The 19,916-nt window shown below is 32.9% G+C and overlaps 1 protein-coding gene across 1 annotated transcript in view; it reads left to right on the forward strand.

The window, feature by feature from the left end:
• The first annotated feature begins 1,102 nt into the window (after positions 1-1,102).
• The window catches only part of LOC132701810 (protein dissatisfaction), a 92,542-nt gene continuing 73,728 nt past the window's right edge, over positions 1,103-19,916 (forward strand). The window contains exons 1-3 of the mRNA XM_060670021.1: positions 1,103-1,112; positions 2,957-3,037; positions 8,887-9,048. Of these exons, the coding sequence (XP_060526004.1) occupies positions 1,103-1,112; positions 2,957-3,037; positions 8,887-9,048 (253 nt within the window). The remainder of the gene's footprint in view (positions 1,113-2,956; positions 3,038-8,886; positions 9,049-19,916) is intronic.

Consider the following 19,916-nt stretch of genomic DNA (forward strand, 5'->3'; position numbering starts at 1 on the left):
AATTGTATCCAGATAAGGACAGAAAAAAGAGAAACTCGCACCAAGAGCAGTGACAAATACGAACATGGAAAGTCCAGTGGAAAATCACAAAATGAATGCAAAAATTTTTGATAAATATTATAAAATAGGATTTCCCATTTTCCCATTAACCCTTTAAAAGTGTAGAATAGAAGAAGAATAGAATAGCAGTATTTTACTACACTATTAATGAAAGTTCTTAAGTTTGGTGTAACTTTTTTGGAGAAGACGAGACACGCGAGCTCTGAATCTCACCTCTCCCAAGAAGTAAAACGAAGTAGCCGAATATCATTCATATAGTATTCAGGCTTACATTGCTGTTTGTATGAACTAAAGTTCACTGCAAACGTCAGAGCAACAACATACAATACAATGTTGTCGTACAAGAAAGAAGACCCATATTTATTGAAGCACTATTTATTTGTCTTTTTGCTATTCTAATTATTATTGCTCAACCGCCATAAGGCTTGGTAGCGATTAGTCACGCTGGACTATCACCTATCCTAACAAATCGATCAGGACCTCGGCTATTTAAAAAAAAAAACCATCAGACGTCACCTAATAATTAATATGAGAAACCCAACATCCGATAAGGAGCGTCGAAACAACAAATCCACCCCCCGGGTGTCCCCTTCCCCCGAGGCCACCCGTCGACGGCAGTCCTGCCCGCTCGCGGTGGTGGTGGTGGGGAGGAGGTTGACATTTGAACGCTGACTGGGAGTGGTGACAAAATGGCATGCGGACCTGCTGAACATCGTCATCCTGCTACGACCGGTCACCCTCTCCCACTCTCGTCGTCGGTTTTTCCGGAGCCAGGAAGCGGAAACCTCTTCCACGTCCTGCCAGTCGGTTTGCCGTGTATCCTGCTGACGAGCGGCGTCCTGCCACCCCCGCATACTGGCACTCGGTTAGAGTTCATTTAACGGTCGTTTTCGGGAGTAGAAGAATTAACAATTTGCCGATCGGTTATCGAAATGTACGGGATTGATTTGCTTCCGTGTTGATTTTGTGCGCGAGTACTTTGGAAAACGCCAAAATTGATTCGTCGATTTGGGGTAAAATCAGGCCGTCGCCAGGCCGAAGAATGGGCACGGGTAAGTCCTACCCCAAGTGTAGACTATGAGATAATGAATGATGTCATTCCCGGCTAAGTATAGCGCACTGTGATGAAAATAGAACCTTTTGTAGATTATATCTTGACCCTCAGAGGGGGTGTTTAAAAAAGCGTTTAGCTAGTATGCTGGTTAAACATAGACTTTTTTACTATAAAATAACTACCAAAAATGTTTTTTTTTAATTATTTCTGAAAGAGTTTAAAATGCTGGTGTCAACATTTTAATATTTTGTACAGAAGCGTCTCCAAAACGTGTTTTTGGGGATATTTTTAATTTTTTTGAATATGATATTCAGTTTGTCATGAGAAAAGTACTCTGGAAGTCAAAAAAATAACTGATCTTGGAATTATGTGAGGATTGAGCAACGAATGCTGATGAAATTAATAAATTATATCAAGTATTTTTTAAACGCGAGAGCTAAGCAAAACTATGTCGGGGAATAAGGGCCGTCTCAGAAATAACTATGGAGTCCGAATACAGTCAATTGTGTTGAACTTAAATTTTTTTAGCCGTAAATTTTATGACCTAATAAAAGGTATGTGCGGTCTAAATTTTTGGTATTAATTTAAAATGAATAAAAACAACATTTTTTGGCACAACTTTGACAGAGCCGTTTTTTCTGATAAAGGTATTTTCCGAAACTTTTTTTTTAAATTTTTAAGTACCTTGTACAACGAATTTTTAAAAGGACATCTAAAGCCTTTATTTTTTTCTGGATTCTTATAAAGTAAGCAAGTTAGCAAATTTTAATAATACCTACTAGGCGAGTCTCAATAACAATCAATAACCAAAACAATATGACTCGAGAAAAAAAGGTTTTGAAGCTGATAAGTTATTAATATCAGATTTTTTGTACCAGTTCCAATACAAATGTAAATACCACGATTAATTATTTTATGAAAATCAAGAAATTCTCATTCCAAAATTACGTTACTCTAAAAGTCTCAAAAATACTTTTAGAACAAGGTATCTGGACGTATTTTTCATTAAAAAAAAACTTTTTAATTAAAACAAAATCTTGCCAGCCAGCAAAATTAGCAAAAATACCCATAAAAATAAACGCAGGAAAATGGCATTCGTTTTGCGACAAAAATATTAAAAATGGCAAATATGACAGCAAAATAATTTTAAGGTTACTTTCGTTGTGACGACGAATTTTTCTTTAAAAGGTTTTATTATTTCACATCAATGTGTGTCACTAACATTTTGAGGTTGAACTTTATGAAGCTTTGTCCGGTCACTACTTTTAAGCATTAAGTGTGCTATCAAAACGGTCTTAAAACTTCTTGTCAAATATTCAAACAATTTAAAATCAATTAAATGTTTCTATTGGACCAATAGGATTAAAAATTACAATTTTGGAACAATTTGATATTGATATTGCATTAGAAGTACGAGAAGGGGAAATTCGAGTTAAATTCAAAAACTCAAAAAGAAATGCGACAAAAAAAGTATATGCCTAACCCCTAACAACAGTATATTATATTGAAAATTTTCTTAGTCTTTGGTTTAATTATTATTATTATTTGTTTCCACTACTAGATCCAGAATTAAATTTCAACCCAAAATATTCATTAACTACAAAGTTGTACAAAGTAGTATTATCGAGGGTTTGGAACAAACTCAAGCTCTTTTTAAGCTTGTCCCAATTTGGTCTACATCTCATCAGGTACACACCAACTGCGAGAATAATATTTCCTTTTTTATATCTTGTAACGTCGTTAAACAAAAGAGAATTTGACAACTTAAACCGTGGACGCCACGATCCATTTAATATTCATATATTATATAATATAGTCATAGTCATGGTCATTCTATTTTAGGAGATAGACTGCTGGACATCCCATGCAAAGTGTGCGGAGACCGAAGTTCCGGAAAACACTATGGAATTTACAGCTGCGATGGTAAGTAGTATTACTGCTTCTGTTGCGACTTTATGCCGTCGAAAAAATAAAAAAAAATTGTAGCGAACTTTAAAAAGTAGAAATAAATATACAAATATTTAAATTATAATAGTATTATATCAAAAGTTATACAGGGTATTTTTACATTTTGTTTTCAATTTCATTTAAAATTCTTTAACTTTTTTATTAATAATAATATTTACCTTAATCTAATAGTTTGTCCAATATTTCAATTTTTCAAAAAAAATGCTAGTTGAAAAAAAATGACCATAGCGCTATTACTTTTAAAGGTAAATCAGTCGTATTTTATATTAGCACCATTCCAAGATGACTTAAAAGATATATGCAACAGAATTTCAATTAGATGCAACGACTATATTTCGAGAATTTTAAATTGAAAAGTGTCGATTTCGTAAATGGCACACCATATACATTCTTTTTCGGACAGATCTTAAAAAGATCTGCAACTTTTATTAAGTACGTCGTATACTTAATACTCTGCGATTTATTTTGCCTTTTCCAATATTACTCTTTCTTTTGACTTTAATTTAGTTTTTTTTTAAGAATGCAATACTAAGTTTGTTATTATTATATAATATATAAAATATAAACTAAAAGATACACAAAAATGAGAAAAAAAGAAATAATATAGGTATAGATGATTTGAGCGTCCTATTCAAGGTACAAAACTGATACAGTAAAAAAGGCACCCGGTATAATTCTTTACTCGAAATCACGAAAATTCTGATTTTTCAATAGCAATTCACACAACATTAAATATTAAATTAAATTAATTTATAATAAATTAATTAAATAAACCGTGCGGAAATCATATTTGTTTAATGAAAGTTACCTTTATTTTTACCACTAAATCCAAAAATGCAATAAAATATACGGGGTGAATAGGTGTAATCCAACAGTGATTAATCTAAAAATGATCTTAAAAAGTATTTAAAATTTCTAGTCCTGTGAAAACTGCGACCAATTATAGTAGCGCAAAAAAAAATGTAGAACCGTAATTTTAGGAATTATGGTATATATACGCTTTTCTCGCTGGAGTTTATTCTGTGGATAAAATTTTGCGGCTTTTTTCTGCAATGACTTCTATAGGGTGAAAATAATTTTCGACATCGGCAATTTTAGTAATACATTTCTCGAAGAGACAATTATGATAATAATAATAATAATAATAATAATAATAATAATAATTCAATTTATTTGTTCAACAAGAAAAAATCGTCTCATCACAAGTATATTCCAACAGTTGGGAAAAAATATATTTTAGTTAGAATTTAATTTGATTATTGTGAAAACTGATTTTGTTTTGTAAGCACTTTATATTTTATTAATCCAGTGTAATTTTTTATCTTTATTGGCACATATGTAAATAATCGCTGAAATGCTGACATTCGGCAACGAGATGCTATGTAAATTAAGTTATTTCTTGGTGTCTGGGAATGTGGGAAAAGATAGACCGCTCGTTTCGCCGAATGATTGCTCATTTTAAAATATAGAAATTATTTAATCAAAAAGTAAGAGAACGGCGTTACAGAGAAAATATTTTTGTGTTGGATTTAAAAAATGTAGATGTTCTTATGGAGTATATAAGTATATATATATAGCTATGAGTTTTTTCTTAATGTGAAAATAAAGCGAAAGGGAATTGTGGAATAGTTCTACGACCGTTAGATTTTGGATACATTTTCGCAAAACAGCAAGAATACATTCACTGACTTGACCGTCAGAATTGACAAACGTTAAAATTCAAAGCGTGGGAAATATCTGCGAAAACATCCGATTGCTCCCAAATACGTGCTGTAAAATCCTGGAAATGTCCGAAGTGGCTCGGATTCGTGGGAAAGGAAACTGACGTGGTAAAGTGACGCTTCCCGCACGCTAGATCGGTGGGTAATTAGGTATTTTACAGACGGGAGTAGAAAAACTTAAATTTATTGTATTTATAGCTAGAATAACAGTATTTTCAATCTGAATGTAAATGTTTTGTTCAATATTTTCTCAGATTAGTTTTGGTTAGTTTGGCTGCAAATAAATTGAAATTGTCGTGTCCACCTGTTAGAATACCTTTCACAGGCTTCAAGAACTATTTGATAATCCAAATTGTTTCAATTTTGCGAATAATCAATTGCGAATAATAAAATTAAGTATTGTCATTGTACGTACTTTATATCATTTACCATGCCAATTAGTACTGTAGTGATGCGAAAATGTCTTCTGAATCTATCTAATATCTATCTAACCTGGTATAAGATTGGTTTCCAAAAAATCGGTAATGTCCTTAGAGAGATGTTTTTTCGAATATCAAATGGGAGCATGCTTACACACAGAAAAAAACAAATTCTTAATTCTAGATTACCAATATTATCAATATTTTCTACTCGATTTAAATATAAGTATTTTTAAATTAAGAAGATCAGTTTAAATTAAGAATTTCAATATGCTTGAAAAATAATTGATATTCTCAAGATATACTTTTCATTGAAGTAAATAGTCTTGCTTTAAAATATTTCAAATTTTTATATCCAAATTGCAAATTCTTCTTCTGAGATTGTGTATTTTGAAAATGTACTACTTTCCTAGTTTATAATTATACAGAAGACTCGTTAAAAAGTTGGACTTCCAGAATCCGTTATAAAAGTATTGAAAAGTATGTAGTTAGAACATTTGCTACATTTACTACCAATATCTTTTAAGTTTGTCATCGGGAGTAGGGATTTTTCCTAAATACATCTGAATTTTTTAAGAAAGTTGGGGGTCACGTCGCGATTTTGAGAAATTTGCTCTGACTGGTAGCAAGTTCTCGTGCAGGCTATAAGCCCGGGAGCTTATCGATAATGATGAAAATTATTCGTATGTAACATACCAAAATGACTGTGCTGTACTGTGGTATATGAATCCTTCTATTTGGACAAAACCGGATCCAGACCAAAAATTTCATGACAGTGTTGAAGTCGTTGCTTTTAATGTATTTAACGCTAAGAAGGAATATGTGCGATAATTTTGTTCATATTAGTTCATTATTTTAGGTAGCACCAATCAACATGTTCATGCACTTGTTAAGCTGAACATGTTTTTAAGAATTTTGTATCATTTGTTAATGGTTAAACTTCATTCTCTTTTTTTGTAAGATTTATTATAAGGAGAAGCAGACAACCAAACACTGAAAATTTACAATACGAATGAATTTTTTTCTTCGTCTAGAAGTAGTTTTAAAGGAACTATTCTGCTTCGGCTTATTGGCTTAATAAAATGTGTTAGTTTTCACTGGTCTTTAAAAATAGCAGAAATTTACTTTTGTCGTAATCATTAATGTAAGTTAAGTAACACCCCCGACAAAGCCCATTTTTAAAAGTATTCCTTAACAACCTCCATATCCCCAGAAAAAAATTATTCCATTGGTAGATTGGTCTAAACCAAATTATACAATAATTTACTTTACGGTAAAATTATCACCCTCTCAATATAAAACTGGGATAAGATGAGTGACTTAACGCTTGATTTAAAGCAACTGTATGAATATTTTTAACTGTATACCTAACTAATTTAAAACTAGCAAAATTCAATATAAAATTATGCTCATTTAAATAGAGTAACTTTCTATCGTTACAACAAATGTGCGTATGGTCAATTCAAGTTGCTACATAAACATCTAAAATTTAAAAATGAAGCGATGAATATTTAATTTCAATTACATATATTTTTGTTCAAAAAAATTTGAAATATCCATTGTATTCCATCCATTCATGACAGTGAAAACTATAGTATGCAATACGTTTGGTAAACTTTTGAAGTCACTTCTTTATTAATCATACCCTCCGCTCAAATGCCGTTAACCGCGCTAGTTGCTTAATACGAGCTCTAACAACTAAATGTTCGGACGATATATAAAATGATGAAAAAAACATTTTTATATCTATTTAAATTTTTTTTTTGCTTTGTCGATTGAATAATCAATTTACGCACATTACTATAGCACAGAAAGTACTATTGTAATGAATTATTTTTTATTTAACATGAATTACATACCAAAAAAATCAATGCTACCCATGCATTGATGGTAAAATGTAGTGTGCTTAGATAAATGAGATGTCAGTTCGGTTTGTATCTTTGAAGTTTGTATAATAGTTGATAAGAAAATGTGGTGTTGCAACAAACAAGAAAGTGAGAGAAATTATCATATTTCAGAGGTAAATCAATGCAAAAAATTTGAAATGACTTGAGTATTGCAAAATCAACAGTCGGAAATATTATAAAAAGTATGGAGAGACAACTAGTGTTAGCGTTCGTGGTAAAAGTTCAGGCCGATCACTGAAAGAGATCGTCGTATTCTTTTCAAGATTTGTAAAACTAGCAGACGAAGCGTCTTACGACAAATTCAAGCCCAATGAAATCACTAGGCAAACTTAAATGTCTCCAGGGAATGTTGTACACAATGGATGCATAAGTCTGGTTTGAGTTTTTATAAGGTAAGTTTACAATGTTTCCTGTTTCAATATAAAAATTATTAATATTCTATGATCTACTTTTGTTAAAGGCAAAGGAAAAACTATTATTAACGTCTATTCAGAAGAAAAAACGTTTGGATTGGGCAAAATCTAAAATATCCTGGACAACGGAAACGTGGAGTAACGTTATCTTCAGCGACGAATCAAAATTTGATGTGTGTGTAGGCGATTTTCGAAAAAGGGTGATTAGTACAAAATCAGAATCCTTTCACAAAGATTGTCTAAAGCGCAAGGTAAAATTTTCCCAGGGTGTTATGATATGGGGGTGTATGAGCGGTAAAGGGGTTGGCAATTACGAGTTCATTGATGGTACTGTAAATTCGGAAAAATACCAACAAATTTTATCAAGAAGTTTGATTCCATTAATAGAAAGAACTCTTGGAAATGAAAATTTTATATTTCAACAAGACATACTGCGAAAGCAACAAAAAAGTGGTTTGGGGACCATAATATGAAAGTTTTATCGTGGCCATCAAGTAGCCCCGACTTGAATATTATTGAAACTTTATGGCATCGGATGAAAAAGACTTTGCCTAACAATCCTCAGTCAACAGTTCCAGCATTAAAGGCAAAAATCACCGAATTTTGGAACACTTTCACCACCGAATTTTGCAAGACTTTGGTAGATTCCATGCCAAAACGCATAAAAGCTGTTATTGCCGCGAAAAGTGATGTTACTTCTTATTAATGTTCGATTTAAAGTAAAAGATTGAAATGCGTCGGAATATTTATTTGTCAGCAAATTCGGTTGTTTTTCATATTTTGTTATGTAATTTATGTGAAATAAAAAAATAATTCATTATGATAGCATTTTTTGGTATAAAAATAAGTGCGCGTGACTTCATTTTTCAATCGAAAAGGCAAAAAAATTCAATTTAACATAAGTACAAATATTTTTTCTTATTATTTCGTACATCGTCCCAACAATTAGTTGTTAGGGCTCGTATACTATTACAAATCTCCTCTACTGCGTCGATTGTTGATGAGTCGAACCTGCTGACGTTTCGCCAATCAACCGGTTGGCTTCTTCAGAGCCTAACCGACGCAGGAGGAATCCGGATGATTTGTAAATAGTAAACCTACTTTACCATTAAATGCGAAATGAGAATTATAAGTCGCTCGTCTATTAATTTTATCAATCAGAGCTCCGCTAGTGCCAAATAAATGCGTGGCTCAAATGCCGTTTACCACCTGACCTGTTCTTGTCATAATGCATTAAAATAAGTAATTTTTTCAATACTTATTGCATGTTTTGTATAAGTTGTCAGTGGTCTGTAACATATAAGAACATGAAAACATGAAAAAATCTGTTTATTTCTTTGACAGGTTGTTCCGGGTTCTTCAAGCGCAGCATCCACCGTAACAGGGTGTACACGTGCAAGGCGACCGGCGATCTGAAAGGACGGTGTCCGGTGGACAAAACCCACAGAAACCAGTGCAGGGCATGCAGGCTCTCCAAGTGTTTCCAAGCCAGCATGAACAAAGACGGTAATATATAAATCATCTTATTGTGTGTCGAAAAAACATATAGCCTAGCATTGTGCTGGTGACAATGGTATACCGACAGAGCCGTCCCGATTTTGTTTGATGAACGGTCCAATTTATTTTAATTCTTTGCCGATATCGAATCAAATATCACCCCCACCGGCTCAGTTATCGTTCTTATCATACGGCTTCAATGCGGATCTCGTATAGCTAATTCGGATTCGTCGCGGGTGGTGCCTGGAAATACGTATTTCCAAAGAGAAAATAGATATGACGGAAATACTGGTAGTCGCGATACCGATTTGCGGCCGGCCATTTCGATATACAAGGCGTTACCAAATGGTATATCCCAATTTTCAAAAAATATTCATATTGTCAATAACTATTTTCTAAGAACCACTGCCCGAAGCAAAAAGCAAAACAACTGCCAATTGAATATGGTTCGAATGAATATGGTGCGATAAAATGAAATTTAGGGATCAAATAAAAAATTTTGGGCTGTTTATTGATTCAGTATTAAGATTCACTGGGCGCATTAATACTTGTTACTTTCGAAAAATCGATGAAATCGATTCTTTTCGAAAGTATACGAGTGCCTCCTACAGCGTCGCCGTTGGTGCAGGTGGAATCGGCGTCGAACAAAAACGTATTAATTTTTTGTCTGTCTGTTCTCTATTCTACGATTTTTCGACGATAACTTCCAAAGTATTTGAGCTACACGGTTCAAATTTTGCTCCTTTTTAACAGTTCGCTGTGTGCATAAGATATTTAAAAATGGCCGGAGTCGAACCTCAGCGTCCATATTTTTTTTTCGATTTTCCACTGAAACATGATAAATGTCCGAAATTTGAAGCTATCGACTTCAAATTTACCACACATATGAACTTTGATTCCGTGACAAACCTGTTAAAATTAAGGGCAAGGGTCTATGAAAAACATCAAAAATTTTTGTAGGAGAAAACGCGGAAGATTTGGATTCATAAACAAATTTTCGAAAAAGTACAGGGTGCGCCGCAAATTAAAAATAAATTGAAAAATGGGCCCCCCTATTATTGAAAATTGAAACTGAAACTGAAAGAGTGTGTTTAAGATGTTAGTTTTCTTACATGACGATATACGTCTATACGGGATATATAGACAGCTAAAACTTTTGTATTTAAGGTTTTTACGTATTGTACAGGGTGCTCGCGATATTGCGTGCAACATTAAAAAACATAATAGGTATCTTAAATTTGCAATTACCCACTTCAGAGAAGTAGAAATCCACATTTACATTTAAAATGATGAAACTGAGTGCCATCGAAAGTCGCGAAGTATTTTTTAGAAATTTTTGAATGTTTTTTGGGTTATTGTGGTTTAGAGAAAAAAATTAACCAGATCAGCAAAATTCTTTAACTAAGAGACGCGGAACATCCGGTTCTATATCTTTGATTTCAACGACTTCTTCGGTTATATACAGGGTTTTTCAATTATAGACAAAGATCTAAAAGTCCCCGAAAATTGTTATTTTCCAGAGCATATTATTTGCAGTAAATCAAAATTTGTAAAATGTAAAATGTAAATTTTTGTATTTATGTGTATATGAAAATCGCTATTCCTCGCGCTCAGTCCAGTCGCGATAACGTCATTGACTATTACGGCGTACTACATAGTTTCAGAAATTTTTTTTTATCGAAAGCCTTTTACTCTCTCTAGTTCCGGTAATTTTTCAATTATGTACTGGGTGTGTCGTTTATGGTCAAGAAATCAAAAAGACCCTGTAAATTGCCGTTTTCGGCATAATTTGGTTTATACAGAATCGTAAATTGCGTGGAAAGAGTTTTAGGTTTCGTCTATCATTCAGAGTGCGTGAGTGAAAAAAATATCATTGGAAATCGCTATTATTTGTATAAATTTTTATATTTATCAAAGTTTGTCGTAACTTTGAATCTCGGGGAGACGTGAAAGTCACTTTACAAAAGGTGCATGCACAATAGAATGACATCGGTTTTGCCAATAAAAAGCTGCTTCGCGCTACACGCTACGAATTTGCTCCACCCAGTGACGATTTTTCGAAAGCAATTTGAAAATCGATGAAGTCGATTTTTTCGAAAGTATCTACTCGTATAAAAATATTATATCCCGGTAATGATAGATCCTAGGGGACCACCATTGGTACAGAAATGACCACCGTCGTCTCTCCATTCTCCGTTTTCGTCTTTTGATTTTTCCTGAATAACTTTCGAACCGTTGGAGCTTCAAAATTAAAATTTTGCCTCCTTTTTAGCCCTCCAAGAGATACATAAGCTTGTCAGAAATGGCCTTGATCCGACGCCGGCATCCATCTTTTTTTTGCTATTTTCAACTGTTTTTTGTACATTGCTATGAAACAGGAGAAGTGTCGGAAATTTGGAGCAATCGACTTCATATTTGCCACACATATGCAGTTTTGTTCCGTAGTATTCCCTTAGAAGTATTCTAAAAAAATAAAAAATCGCGTGTGCAAACCAAAACCGTTTAAGAGACCAAAAAAATTCTTGAACTAGAAGACGCAGAAGATACGGTTCCATAAACTTTTATTCCTGTCAATGTTTCAAAAATATACAGGGTGCGCGGAAAATTCAAAGAAACTCAAAAATGGATCCCCCTTTTATTGAAAATTGGTTATATAATTTATTTCATGCATCTTTTCGATGATATACAGGGTTTTCAAATTATAGACTAAAATCTAAAAGACCTAGAAAATTGTTCTTTTACAGATTAAATTATTAACCGCAAATCAAAAATCGTAAAAAATATGTTCAATCGGATCAAACAGTGTTATATATTTTTGTACTTGCGGTTTTCATCTATCACATACGCTGCTCGGGATATATGAAAAAATCCATTTCAAAAACGCTATTTTGGGGGCTAAGTCAAGACGCGATGACATCATTGATTATTACGGCGCACTGCATGGTTTCAGAAAATAAGTATTTTCTTGAAAACCACTTCCTCTATTCGAAAAAATCATACACCAGTGCTATCACCCCTATTTCAAACATTGTTTGAATTATATACAGGGTGTGTCGATTTTTGCCAGAAAATCTAAAAGTTCCTTAAAATTTCCGTTTTCGTGGTTAAATTATGGGCGATAAATGAAAAACTGTTAAAGATGTGATAATTTGATTTGAACAGTATCGTAAATTGTGTCGCAAAAGAGTTTCAGGTTTTGTATATCATACAGGGTGCGCGAGATATTTAAAAAAAAAACATTACAAATACCTGTTATTTGTACAATTTACCACAGTTTTGCCGTCACTTTGAAGTTCGGCGAGACTTAAAAGATGCATGGGTGTATGCATACTAAAATTACATCGATTTTGGGAAAGTTCCATAGTGGTCCGTAGGAGCACTATAGAAAAACAATGCGTCCCTCTAGGACAAGCAACCGCGAAGGGCCACCTTTTCAAAATAAAAAGCTGCTTCGCGCTACGCGCTACGAACTTGCCCCGCCCAGCGACGATTTTTCGAAGGCAATCTTGTTCAATTTGCGGCTCAGTCAAGACGCGATGACATCATTGATTATTACGGCGCACTGCATGGTTTCAGAAAAAAGTTAGTGTCTCGAAAACCATTTACTATTTTGGAAAAATTCTCCATTTGCGGAATTTTTTCAATTATGTACGTTATTGCCGTTTTAGTGAATAAATTATTAGCGGCAAATGAAAAACTATAAAACGTGGGATAATTTGGTTTGAACAGCCTTGAATATTGTGCCGACAGAGAGAGAGAGAGAGAGTTTCAGGTTTCGGCTATCATACAGAGTGCGCGAGATACTTGGAATATTATAATTGGAAATCTAAAATTTTTTATATTTATCAAAGTTTGTTGTATATCTACACAATATAATTACATCGATTTTGCGAAAGTTCCATGGTGGTCCGCAGGAGCCCTCTAGGACAAGAAACCGCGAAATGGCTTCTTTTCCAAATAAAAAGCTACTCCGCGCTACGCGCTACGAACTTGCCTCGCCCATTGACGACTTTTCGAAAGCAATCTTGTTTAGTAAGCACTTTAAAATTAATCTGCAACATAGACATGCTGTTTCTAAAGCTTTCATAATGTAATGATGTATAGAACTTTAAAAAATTCATGTCAATCGAATAATCCATCGTTGTTTTATTGCAACTTAAAGTTCTATACATTGAAAAAAAAAACCCTTATATTTGTAAATAATACTATTTAGTTTGTCACGAGTATCTAAAAATATACAGAAATCTATGGTTCCTTCTAATAATAAGCATAATATTTACGTTTTAAAAAAACATCCTTCCTGTTAGTTAGCAAATGACAAATACGCTAGTTTGCGGATGTACCTTTAGAAGTCTATTATAACATTATGGTATTTTCTTAGAATCAATACTATTTACAATCATCAGCTACAGACATGCAGAAAGAACAAAAGATTATTTTAGCATCAGAATCAAATTTATTAAATTATTATTAGGTTCAAGTAGGATAGTAGAAGAGTCTGTCAGAATTATTAAATCACATCAAACGATTTTAAAAGAACAAAGCAAATAAATATTTAATTAATTTAATTTGTTTAAATTTATGTTTGCTACAAGATACAGCTCCCGCTAACAATGCACGAACTTTAGGTGCGTACCTTAACATTACATTTTCTGCTTGGAGTTTTTTTCATGTGGATACCTAGAAAATAAAATACATACCGTCCATTACCAAACATTTGCATATAATGTGTTCAAGACATTTTTTTTCAAAGAAACTTCCACAGGCTACTGTAATATTATTTACAAAACTTCTGGATTCCTCCTGCGTCGGTTTTTGCTGAGTCGAACTTGCTTACGTTTCGTCAATCATCCTGTTGGCTTCTTCGGAGCTTAACAGAAACTGGCTCGCATATTACTCTGCTTATATGTTGTTTGCGGCAGGCAAAACTATAGGAAGGGCATAAATCCCTCCCTAAGATTCACAAACAAGGATTCCCCGTTCGACTTATTGTCAGCACTATGGATTCTCTAACATATTCTTTAGCAAAATATCTAGCTTCTATAATAAAACCCTTTACTTCATTGAACAATTAAAAATCATTAGATCCACAATATATTCTAGTTAGTTTCAACATTGAGTCCCTCTCTACTAAAGCCCCCATTCTTGAAACTCTCAACATTGTTTTAGATATATTAAATTCTGAGAATCTGGAATCTATCTTAATTGAAAAATGCTTCTCTGGAACATATTTATCTAATAACCGTCAAATGTTTGAACAAACATCGGAGCAGCTATGTGTTCTCCATTATCATCAGTTATCGCGAATATATTTATGGAAGCCTTTCAGAATAAAGACTTCGACACCTTTCATCTAAAACCAATACTATGGAAACGCTACGTTGATGATGCTTTTGTTATCTGGCCCTAACATACGTTCCAATACAAAATACACTTCGCCACGTTTCAAAACATCACTGACCTCACATGTCAAACGTACTTAAGAAATATAACGTCCAAAAATCTCTCAACGTCGTCGATTAGTCAGAGATAAAATTTAGTTTGAGATATCAGGACTTTACAGCATTCCATGCATATGCGGCAGAAACATTGGAGAGACCGGACGAAAAATAGACTCAAAGGTTCAACTAGGCTCAAAGAACATGGAAGAGTGGAAGAGCATTAATGCTTCGACAAATAAACTTATCAGCAGTTGCTCAACACAATCACTAAACCGGATATCAAATTTTATTCGATAAATATACGTTTCGATAAAACAAAAATTCTTACATGTAGTCAATTCTTCTACTAACTAAAATTCTGATAATCATAACCAAACAATCTTAACCGCGACTCAAATCTTTACCCTTCACCAATATGGGAACAACTTGAGCAATACCTTGATACGTGATCGAAATCCATAAACAGGTGAAATAAAACATGGCAAAATTGTTGTATTTTAAATTAAATAGAGGTTTTTTTATAACCTGTCATTACTAAACTAACTAAACGATTTTATTTCAAAACTTAAAAATTTGGAATAATATTAAAAACAACCATACAGTTTTCTGTATTTTTGAGAAGCTCTTAACAGACTCAATCGTATTATCCAAAAATGTGCAGGATGATCCATTAAATAAATAAGGCTTATTTCTCGAAAATAATTGCCATTCCATTTAATTATCAAAAACATCTCGTATCTCAAGGGCTATAAAAATTCGGTTTGCGGTATCTTTTGTTTCTCGAAAGAGTAGCACAATGACTCTATTAATAAGCGAAAAACGGACATCCAGCACAGGGTGCGCAAATATACCAAGGTAAGCTATACTAAGTTAAGTATAAAATCGAAAAAAGATTTGAAATTTACCAAATCTTAAGATGTTGTGTTTATTTTTCATCCGACTAAAGGCTACCTATGATCGACTAGAAGATTGAATAGAGAAACTGAGTCTACGCTCGGCATTTGTATGTTTCCACTGAAACAAAATGAATAGCACGCCCGAGAAGTTTAACCTAAAGGCCGCCTATATCCGATTTGAGATACGGTCGAATTGTAAATTCCAGTATACATTACGACCGAAGCCAGAATGTCCCGGGGGAAGGGATAATAGTATTCGCCGCAATTTTCGCACAATGCAAAATGACAAGGCGTTTGAGGATTTCAAAGTTTCCAAGACTTAATTTTAATAGATTCCTTTAGCCGAAAATAAACTGCAAATTTGAAAAATATGTAAAGCATATTTTTTTCACCGTTCCGTAAAACTTTAAAATACAAAAAGAAGTTACCAGTGAACTCCGGTGAAACGTCTTAACAACTTTATTATATATATTATTCACAACTTTACTTTTTCTCAGAACCTCAAGGGAGTCTCAAGGGTCCCACTTAAACCCACTGCTTTTCACCCATATCATCTTTTTTCTTACGCTTACATTATATTTCTCCCAATTACTCTAATAATCACGATAATATTAGACCACTGGACCGTGTGGATCAGAAATTTGAGTGTTTTGCTGAGTAGCAATTCGGATTTTTCATCCTATGAAATCGATCCTATAATAAGGAAATCGCTCTTTCTTGCACTTGAACCCTAACAAAAGAGAATTTGTTAGTTTCAGAATTCCATATTTTTCACATTTTGGACATGCTGGACCAGCATCGCCTGGAAAATGTCCAGCCTAAATCTTGCAGATAAAGAAAGTTTAATTTTTTCCACGACTTCGGCTCTCCTGTAAATGAAAGATATAATGGTATATTACGCAACAAGCTTAGCTAAACGATATCTTAGTAACGAGTTTATATTAAAATAAATAAAATTTTATCGTAGGGTACATTTTTGCAAAATACCATTCAATGAGTGCCGTTTGGCGAACGACAGAACTCGTCAACACGTCAAAATCTACCGAAACGACTGAAGTACCGGAAATATCTAAAGCTAGTAGGAAAAATAGCTTCATTTTCACTTATAGTAAGGGAGGTATTAATTAAAACATGTTATGGTTGAAGAGCAGTGGGTTTAAGTGGATTTAAATGACACTCCCCTGAGGTTTTGAGAAAAAGTAACGTTGTTATGTTATGTGGATCTGGAGGTCCTCTTTCTAGCAACTGTACACTCTTCTACTTCAAGTTAATCCATCCAAGTCAAAATTAATTCTCTTTGGTAATGACGAACATGTATCTTAGGCAAAGGAAATGCTTTACATTAAAATAAATAATTCAAGCATGGACCTTCGTTCTAAGGATCATATCAAGTCAAATTGAAAATAGGATATTCTACATTGCTATCTTGTGACTCCCTTGACATAAAAAAAATACAATTAGTAGAAGAAAGCGACATGCGGCATGTTTCTTTCATAAAATTGTGGTTCGACACCACTTTCCAATTTTAATATTATTGACAATACCACAAGATAAAAAAATGCATGAATAAGTGAAATACAATATATTTTAATATTTCCTGTGAGTTTCTCCATAAAAAATGTAAAAAACGCTCCTTGAAATGCTCTAGTTGTTTACATAGTATTGAATTTGAAACATGAAAATATCGCATTCTAGTCTTGTCCTTCCTTTTTCTTCCTCTTTATTTCGTCTTTAGATTTTTTTTTTGTTCTCCACTTAGTTTGTTTTTATTTGCTTTATCTACTTTCTCTCTTTCTCTCTCTCTCTCTCTCTCTCTCTCTCTCTCTCTCTATATATATATATATATATATATATATATATATATATATATATATATATATATATATATATATATATATATATATATATATATATATATATATATATATATATATATATATATATATATATATATATACTACGACTGTTTCAATTTTTATATTTCACTTTTCAAAAATAACTTTAAAAAAAAATATGTTTATTAACTTTAAATCAAAATTAAATTCAAAGTGAAAATGTTTCGATAAAACAAAAATTCTTGCATGTAGTCAATTCTTCTACTAACTAAAATTCTGATAATCATAACCAAACAATCTTAAACGCGACTTAAATCTTTACCCTTATGGGAATCAGAACTTGAGCAATACCATAAACAGTTAGTCTTCTATGATCAATAATGACTAATCTTATTAGATTAGGGGCCTAAAAATGTGCATTTCTTTTAGGTGAAATAAAACAACAAAATTGTTGTGTTTTAAATTAAATAGAGTTTTTTTTATAACCTGTCATGACCAACTAACAAAACGATTTTTTTTCAAAACTTAAAAATTTTGATTCATATTAAAAAAAAACCATAGAGTTTTATGTATTTTTGAGAAGCTCTTAACAGACTCAATCGTTTTATCCAAAAACGTGCAGGATGTTCCATTAAATAAATAAGGCTTATTTCTCGAAAATAATTGAAATATTAAAAAAAAATGAGTACGTCACTGAATTCCCTATACTTATCAAAAACATCCCGTATCTCAAGGGCTATAAAAATTCGGTTTGCGGTATCTTTTATTTCCAGAAAAAGTAGCACAATGACTCTCTTAATAAGCGAAAAACAGCTAGATCTGAAATAGAAAAAGGATTTGAAATTTACCAAATCTTAAGATGTGGTGTTTATTTTTCATCCGACTGAAGGCTACCTATGGTCGACTAGAAGATTAAATGGAGAAACTGAGTCTACTCTCGGCCTTTATATGTTTCTAATGATACAAAATGAAGAGCACGCCCGAGAAGTTCAACCTAAAGGTCTATATCCGATTTGAGATATGGTCGAATTGTAAATTCACGTATACATTACGGGGAAAGGGATAATAGTATTCGCCGCTATTTTCGCACAATGCAAAATGAGCAGGCGTTTGAGGATTTCAAACATTCCAAAACTTAATTTTAATCGATTCCTTTAGCCGAAAACAAATTATAAATTTGATAAATATGTAAAGCATATTTTTTTCATCTTTCCATAAAACTTAAAAATACGAAAGGAAGTTACCAGTGAACTCCGGTGAAAGGTCTTAACAACTTTATTATATATATATATTATTAACAACTTTACTTTTTCTCAAAACCTCAGGGGAGTCTCAAGGGTCCCACTTAAACCCACTGCTTTTCAACCATAACATGTTTTTTCTTACATTTACATTATATTTTTCACAATTAGTCTAATAATCACGGTAATATTAGACCACTGGACCGTGTGGATTAGAAATCTGAGTGTTTTGCTGAGTAGCAATTCAGATTTTTCATCCCATGAAATTGATCCTATAATAAGCAAATCGCTCTTTCTTGGACTTGAACCCTAAACAAAAAAAAATTGCTTATTTCAGAATTCCATATTTTTCACATTTTGGGCATGCTGGACCAGCATCGCTTGCAAAACGTACAACCTAAATCTTGCAGATATAGAAAGTTTAATTTTTTCCAAGATTTAGGCTCACCTGTAGAAGAAATTTATTATTGCATATTACGCAACAAGCTTGATAAACGATATTTTAGTCACGAGTTTATAATAAAATAAATAAAATTTTATCATCGGGTACATTTTTGCAGAATGAGTGCCGTGTGGTGAACGACAGAATTCGTCAAAATGTCAAAATCTACCGAAACGACTGAAGTACCGGAAATATCTAAAGCTAGTAGACAAAATAGCTTCATTTCCACGTATAGTAATGAAGGTATAACTCAAACTTTTTGTCAGCGAACACATTCCCTTGGTCTGTGCAATCTAGCAAGTCTAGGATATTTTTAAGCCTTATGGACTATTTGTGGGAACCGTTGCTGGTCTCAACAATTATTTCAGATTTAGGATTAGCTTGAAGTTATTTCATTATAATTATAATGTCGCAAAATAAATATTAGTTTACTTTATATTAATTAAAGTATAGGGATGTTGTTACATCATTCATTCATTCATGCATTGATTCATTCATTTTGAACCGGTACGGAATAAACGTGCTTATTATTATTATTATTATTATTATTATTATTGGACAACTTTAATATCGATAAACATGCCGCATGTAGTTTTCTTCTACTAATTCTGTTTATGTCAAGGGAGTCACAAGGTAGCAATGCAGAATATTCAATTTTCAATTTGACTTGATATGCTCCTTAGAACGAAGGTCCATGCTTGAATTATTTATGTTAATGTAAAGTATTTCCTTTGCCTAAGATAGATGTTCGTCATTACCAAAGAGAATTAATTTTGAGTTGGATGGATTAACTTGAAGTAGAAGAGTGTACAGTTGCTAAAAAGAGGACTTCCAGATACAGGGGAAACATTATTTGATACATTATTAATATTCTTCATGTTAAGAGACAAATAGTTTTGGTTATTAATAATAAGGGGGGTGCGCCTTAAACCATCAAAAATGGGATACGCCGTAGGACTCCCTCGACTTCTCCTGATTTTGTAGGTTCTCCCGAACCTCGTCTGTTTCAAAAACCAAATTTT

The sequence above is a fragment of the Cylas formicarius genome, unplaced genomic scaffold (assembly GCF_029955315.1).
Source record: "Cylas formicarius isolate icCylForm1 unplaced genomic scaffold, icCylForm1.1 PGA_scaffold_5__7_contigs__length_24384050, whole genome shotgun sequence".
NCBI classification, from domain to species: domain Eukaryota; kingdom Metazoa; phylum Arthropoda; class Insecta; order Coleoptera; family Brentidae; genus Cylas; species Cylas formicarius.